This window comes from Rhineura floridana, chromosome 11 (genome assembly GCF_030035675.1).
Source record: "Rhineura floridana isolate rRhiFlo1 chromosome 11, rRhiFlo1.hap2, whole genome shotgun sequence".
Taxonomy (NCBI): Eukaryota; Metazoa; Chordata; class Lepidosauria; order Squamata; family Rhineuridae; genus Rhineura; species Rhineura floridana.
In genome coordinates, this window is record NC_084490.1 from 37,699,931 (window position 1) to 37,707,204 (window position 7,274).

The following is a 7,274-nucleotide window of genomic DNA, read 5'->3' on the forward strand; positions in this document are numbered from 1 at the left end:
AAGCTGACTAATTTTAGACTCTTTAGAATACTGAAGGGACAACATTTTGGATTTCTCAGAAAACCTCTCCAGGGCTAGGTGCTCAGAGTTAAAACAATATTCTTATCAATGTAGACATTTGGATATTTTAAATGTACTGCAGAGCTGAGAAATCTCATAGAAATGTCAATGCATGACCTTAAATCCAAATATTCCAGACCAGCTGCGCTTGTAGTTATGAATGGTTAAATCTTTCACATTCAATTGGAATCTCACAATCAATGACATTTTCAAGCTGCCTATTTTCATCAAGAGCTCAATTCACTTAATGCAGATAATAAGGAAACTTCTGAATCTGGAATTCACCTGATTGACTCAGTGAGATTGTTCTAGAGGAAAAATTAAAATTGATATGAAGCTCATCTCACGACAGGAGAATGTCTCCTGAGATATGGGGGGGGGAATAAGTTTAACAACCATGAGAGCATACCTACATTTGGTTAAGTGACCCCCATTTTATTTATTAATCATTTCCCATGAAACACCTTAAAGTGATTAACTTTGAAAACACCATAAAACATCAGAGGAGAATGCGACTGGATGTGTTGTGTAGCTCACTACAGTCTGATATAATTTTTGAAGGCATAGTTTTGTTCCCTGTAGCCAGGGAGTAGAGGCTAAACAAGATGTCCTCTTGCCAGTAAACCTCTCCCTTTGTCTCTGTCTCTGCCGCACTATCTCCAGTTATACCACTTTCAGGTCCTTTCATTCTGGACATTTTCATCTAGTGCAGGAGCAGCCAATGTGGTGCCCTCCAGTGTTGTGGACTACAACTCCCATCACCTTTGATCTTTGGCAATACTGACCTGGGTTTGGGATGGTGTATCTGTCAATTCTGATTTGTCTCATTTTCCCATTTTCCCAATTGTAAATTTAATTCTTGACATTTCTGCAGCAATTTGCAAATTTCAATCCTCATGAAAATTCTTCAACATTTTAGTGCACATTTCTCCTGAAGTACACATTTTTGAACACAGTTTTGACTGTATGCTCATTTTTGAAGGCATTCCCCCTAATGTACTACTGTACACTTTTTGAAATGCACACTTTCTGCTTAATATATGCATTTTGTACACATTGTTTGATGGAAGAACCGTACTGCAAAATTTGGAGAACGTGAATTTTAAAGGATATCTGTGTTGTTTTGGTTTGTGTATTGGTTAAAGAAGGGTGAATTAAGTAGTTTCTCGTTAAAATGCAAACAATATTGAATTTTTCCTTCCATCCCTAACTGGGTTGATGGGAATTGTAGTCCAAAACATCTGAAGGACACTTCATTGGCTACCTCTATTGCTACAGCATACCTTGGAACACACTCACTTTCCATGGTCAACAAGCTTGTTTCATGTGGTCAGCCTCCTGGAGTGCTTCCCCTATACTAGGTAAGTCTGCGTCTGTGTTAGAAATGCTTTTAATATGTTTTCTTTAATAATATGTTTTAACCCTTTTTTAAAAAAATATGTTTTTAAAGCTTTTTTAAAAATGTTTTTGTTTTGTTTTAATGTATTTTAGGGTCTTTTTGTGATGTTTTAAAGTGTTTTTAGTGTTTCTGTTTGCCACCCTGGGCTCCTGCTGGGAGGAAGGGCAGGATATAAATCAAATAATAAATAAATAAATAGCTGCTGGATATAGGAGGGTAATTGCCCTCATGTCCTGCATATGGGCTTCAAAGTAGTTGGAAAAGGATGCTGAACTAGGGCTACAATCCTATGTCCCCAAGGAGTAATTTCCATTGAATTCAATGGGACTCACTTCCAAGAAGATTGTGTTGCTGATGAGCTCTATAAGAATGGGCTACTTCTTCTTCATCATCATCATCATCTTTTTTAAAACACCTTTTCTTTGATCAAATCTTGTTTTACATTCTCTGCTTCTTTCTTCCTGTCTATTGTTGATCTTAGTTGTCTGTCTGTTGCTACTATTTATCTGCTAGAGCAGCAGAGGACAGGACTCCTGCACTTTTCATATCTGTGCAGCAGAGGGAATCTGTGCAGGTGTAGCTTACCATGCATCTGGACACCCTATTGTATGCTATGAAATGTTAGCCTAGGAGGAGGACTGAGACACGTATAAAACTTTCACTACACTGTACTGTACATTTTAAATGTTAAGGAACTATGCAATAGCAGCAATAGTAATCATAGTGATGGGGGTAGGGGTGACCATGGCATGCCGGGGGACATGGGACTTTGTGTTCACCAGAGCTTCCAGACCTTTCCCCACAGCTGCACCACCCCATATCCATATCCATTTCCTTTTATTTCTCCAAGTCCTTTCCCTGCACCTTGGAAGAAGACTTGAACCAGTTGTGGGGAACCTTTAGCCCTTTAGATGTTGGTGAACTACAAATCTCATCATCCATTTATTTATTTATTTATTTCCCACCCTTCCTCCCAGCAGGAGCCCAGCAGAATCCCTTGCCATTGGCCATGCTTGCTGGGACTGATGGGAGTTGCAACTCAGCAACATCTGGAGGGCCAAAGGTTCCCCAGCCCTAACTTAAACCATGTGATAAAATACCCAAAGAAGAGCTTCATTAGAAAAGAAACTGGGTTGCTTTAATGCATATGCAGGAGTTGGAGAAGGGGAGGGGGAATTTAAGAGTTCAGATAAACCTAAATACAGTATCTTTTTATACACAGTACATGGTCATTAATAACTCTGGCTATTGCCTGGACAGTTTGAGCCCTCTTTCCTAGTTATTGACTAGAAGTTCTGATGTACAGACGCAGGCGAACAAGATGGGCAAATGTTGACCGAGGCAGAAGAAAATATGGAGCCACTTCAGACTGCAGTGGTAGGAGTCATGGTTATAGGAACCCCATTGCACACAAATAAGAAAAGCAGCACAGCAGGCAAAAGGCTTGCTTAGATTATGAAGGGGAGTTGCAAAAGCTATCTTCAAATATCTGAAGAAGATATTGCTCTAGAGTGTAAGACTAGAATTAGTGGGTGGAAATCACAGGGAAACAGATTGCAACTAAACATTAGGATAAACTTCCTAACAGTAAGAGCTATTTGACAGTGGAGCAGACTGCCTTGAGGCATTGTGGTCTTTCCTTTGCTCGGGGTATTTAAGCACAGCCTGGGTGCACACCTGTCAGTGATGATGTAGTTGCATCCTGCACTGAGGTATGTGGGGGTTGGAGCAGATGACCTTCAAAGTACCTTTCAATTTTACAATTTGATGATTCTCTGTTGTGCTAGTTTTCTAATTCCAGGGATATTTCTTTGATTGGGGAGCATCCGAAGCAGCATTGCCCACCTAAAGTTTTGAAGAGATTCAGTCCCTTCTCAGGATTCTCCGATCTTATTATTTTCACATTCCATTTCCATCCCTGCTGGGACGAGCAGTGACAAGGGTCTGGAATCCAGATGCTGGGATAATGCCTGGGTCAGGGGAAATTACAGGCCAGTTAGCTTAACTTCTGTCCCTGGAAAACTGGTAGAAAGTATCTCTCCAAACTGAGTGAATGGGCGGAAAAATGGCAAATGCAATTCAATATAAACAAGTGTAAAATTATGCATATTGGAGCAAAAAATCTTAATTTCACATATACGCTCATGGGGTCTGAACTGGCAGTGACCGACCAGGAGAGAGACCTCGGGGTTGTAGTGGACAGCACGATGAAAATGTCGACCCAGTGTGCGGCAGCTGTGAAAAAGGCAAATTCCATGCTAGCAATAATTAGGAAAGGTATTGAAAATAAAACAGCTGATAACATAATGCCGTTGTATAAATCTATGGTGCAGCCGCATTTGGAATACTGTGTACAGTTCTGGTCGCCTCATCTCAAAAAGGATATTATAGAGTTGGAAAAGGTTCAGAAGAGGGCAACCAGAATGATCAAGGGGATGGAGCGACTCCCTTACGAGGAAAGGTTGCAGCATTTGGGGCTTTTTAGTTTAGAGAAAAGGCGGGTCAGAGGAGACATGATAGAAGTGTATAAAATTATGCATGGCATTGAGAAAGTGGATAGAGAAAAGTTCTTCTCCCTCTCTCATAATACTAGAACTCGTGGACATTCAAAGAAGCTGAATGTTGGAAGATTCAGGACAGACAAAAGGAAGTACTTCTTTACTCAGCGCATAGTTAAACTATGGAATTTGCTCCCACAAGATGCAGTAATGGCCACTAGCTTGGATGGCTTTAAAAGAAGATTAGACAAATTCATGGAGGACAGGGCTATCAATGGCTACTAGCCGTGATGGCTGTGCTGTGCCACCCTAGTCAGAGGCAGCATGCTTCTGAAAACCAGTTGCCGGAAGCCTCAGGAGGGGAGAGTGTTCTTGCACTCGGGTCCTGCTTGCGGGCTTCCCCCAGGCACCTGGTTGGGCACTGTGAGAACAGGATGCTGGACTAGATGGGCCACTGGCTTGCATTCTGGTGCAGTCCATTGGACCACCACAAGATTCTGCCATCTTATTCCTATCTCAGTTTGCTGCATGTGTAAAGAAGTCCTTATTCAAAGTCTGGATGTTGTTGACTCATCACCTGGTTGGCCACTGTGAGAACAGGATGCTGGACTAGATGGGCCACTGGCCTGATCCAGCAGGCTCTTCTTATGTTCTTATGTTATGTTCTTATGTTAACATGGGAAAGGCTCGGGCAGAAAAGGATAGAGTTGTTCTCTCTAGCAACTTCTCCTCTGCAAAGCATTCCTTCCCAAGACCTGTGGAGAGGAGCAGAAGTGTTTCAAAATATAAATCCAAATGTGGCAGAGCTTTGAAACACATAATTCCCCCATTTCAGTTATTAAGTGGAGAGCCGTAATGGATGAGCTATATGTCTGTCAACTAAGGAGGGAAGGATCAGTTAATTCCTCTCTCATTTTTTCCAAATTTAAATTCAGTTCATATTTCTGCAGCAGTTGTGGATTTTTTAAAATAAACATGAACATTCTTCAGCGTTTTAGTACAAATATATCCCAATAAATGTATTTCTATATACAGTTTTAACTAATGTACACGTTTTTGCAAGCAGTTTTCCTAATATAATGCATTTTTGTATGCTGTTTTCACTAATATATTCATTCTTATGCACCTTTTCCCCCAACATGTGCATTTTTAAAAACACTGTTTGGTTAGAGAACTACACTGCAAAATTTGGATAAATGAGAATTTTGAAGCATGGCAGCATTTTGGTTCTCATGTTGGTTTGGAAAGTGCAAATTTGATAAACGTGACTTTAAATGTGAAATGAATAGCATTTCTCCCTCATACTTACTGTTAACATTAACCTCTATCCTTAAACATCAATGGGGGGGAAGGGAAAAAGCTCTCTCTCTCTCTTTCTCTCTCTCTCTCTCTCTCTCTCTCTCTCTGTGTGTGTGAGTGAGTGTGAGTGTGTGTGTGAGTGAGTGAGTGAGTGAGTGAGTGAGTGAGTGAGGTAAGCTCACTAATGTTTTACAAATTGCATTTCAGAATGACCTTCAGATTCATCATCAGCAAACAGAAATGGGAGGAAATCAGTCAAACCCTACAACATTCATCCTTCTGGGGTTTGGCAATTTCCTTGAATTAAGAATTCTCCTGTTTGTATTGTTCCTTGTCATCTATGCTTTGTCTCTTGTTGGGAACCTACTAATTGTTTTACTGGTTGTGGTTGACCAGCATCTTCATACCCCCATGTATTTCTTCCTCATGAACTTGTCTTGCTTAGACATCTGCTACATTTCAACCATCGTGCCAAGGATGCTAGCCAGTTTCCTCACAGGGGATAGGTCCATATCTGTTACAGGATGCATCACACAATACTACTTCTTTGGTTTCTGTGCAGCCACTGAATGCTATCTTCTGGCAATGATGTCTTATGATCGATATTTGGCAATATGCAAACCTTTGCAGTACACATCTGTTATGAACGGTAGACTCTGCCGCCAGTTATCATTCACATCTTGGATAAGTGGCCTAGTGATCAACACTATTGTAACTTCTCTTATGCTAAAACTCACATTCTGTGGACCCAATGAAGTTGATCATTTCTTTTGTGATGTATATCCAGTGGCAAACATCTCCTGTAGCAATACTCACCTAGTAAAACTTGCAACTTTTGTTTTAGGACTTATGGGAGCAGGTCCTCCTTTTTTACTAACTTTAGCTTCCTATGTCTGCATTATTCTTACCGTGTGGCAAATTAAATGCAAAGATGCACATCAGAAGGCCTTTGCCACCTTCTCTTCCCATCTGATTGTTGTGGCACTTTTCTATGGGTCTTTATTCCTTGCCTACATAGTCCCTGAAACAGAAACAATGAAGAGACAACACAAAATCTTCTCTCTGTTTTACACTGTCATGATTCCCATGCTCAACCCCCTCATATATACTTTGAGAAATAGAGAGGTAAAGGAAACTCTGTTCAATTCTTTTAGAAAATTAAGCAACAGAGTTTCATAGCTTCACAATGTCTTGACCTGGTGATATATACTGAAACATACATGATGTGTTAAGAAAGGTTTTGCCATCTACAAGGATGCTTGAAGATCTCTATTCTATATTTGTGTATTCCTCAATAAAATAACTGGATCTAAACCTCCGCATCTAATGTGTAAATTGCAATGTAGTGGTCTACCATGATTTTGCACTTCTCCAGTTGTTGTGACTCAGTTCTGAGCAGATGGATGTCTTCACTGATCTGGTGAAGAGCATGCAGAAAGATTCATCCTGAGACAATTGTAGGTTGTTCAGACAGGAACCCATAATTTAAACTCTAATGTTATCCATGGCTATTGGTAGAACAGCAAATGACTTGCACTTATCTATTGTGTCTGCCCCATCCCCCTCCCAAAAAATGTTGTGGATCCTTTGGCCCTCCAGATGTAGAACACCCTTCTGCATTTTGAGCATAAACCCCCAGCTCAACCTCCTTTCGTGTATTTTTATTTCTTTATTATTTTCAAAAATTCTATCACACTTTTCTGCAACATATGCACTCAAGGGCAGGGCAGAGGTCATGTATAAAAGAAATAATAAATATTAAGGATAGTCCTCTTCCACTCTTCCTCTGTGCTGAATTGTGAAAAATCATAACCATTAGACTATGGGTGGGGAATTGGTGCTCTCATGTTGCTGGACCCCAATTCCCATCAGCCCTAACCAGCATGGCCAGTGGTGAGGAATGATGGGAACTGGAGTCCAGCAACATCTGGAGAGCTACAGTTTAGCCACACCTGCTTCTGGTGTCATTGGGCTGGATCCAAAGTTAGTCCTGCTTAGAACAGATCCCCTAAAATCAG

The 7,274-nt window shown here is 40.7% G+C and overlaps 1 protein-coding gene across 1 annotated transcript; it reads left to right on the forward strand.

Moving 5' to 3' along the window:
• The first annotated feature begins 5,496 nt into the window (after positions 1 to 5,496).
• Positions 5,497 to 6,435, forward strand: LOC133366276 (olfactory receptor 5V1-like). Its single transcript, XM_061589208.1, has one exon. The coding sequence runs from the start codon at positions 5,497 to 5,499 to the stop codon at positions 6,433 to 6,435; it is 939 nt and encodes a 312-aa protein (XP_061445192.1).
• Positions 6,436 to 7,274: the final 839 nt, after the last annotated feature.

Excerpts from the sequence above, each read along its gene's own strand:
- LOC133366276 (XM_061589208.1), top strand. The coding sequence starts at position 5,497 with ATGGGAGGAAATCAGTCAAACCCTACAACATTCATCCTTCTGGGGTTT.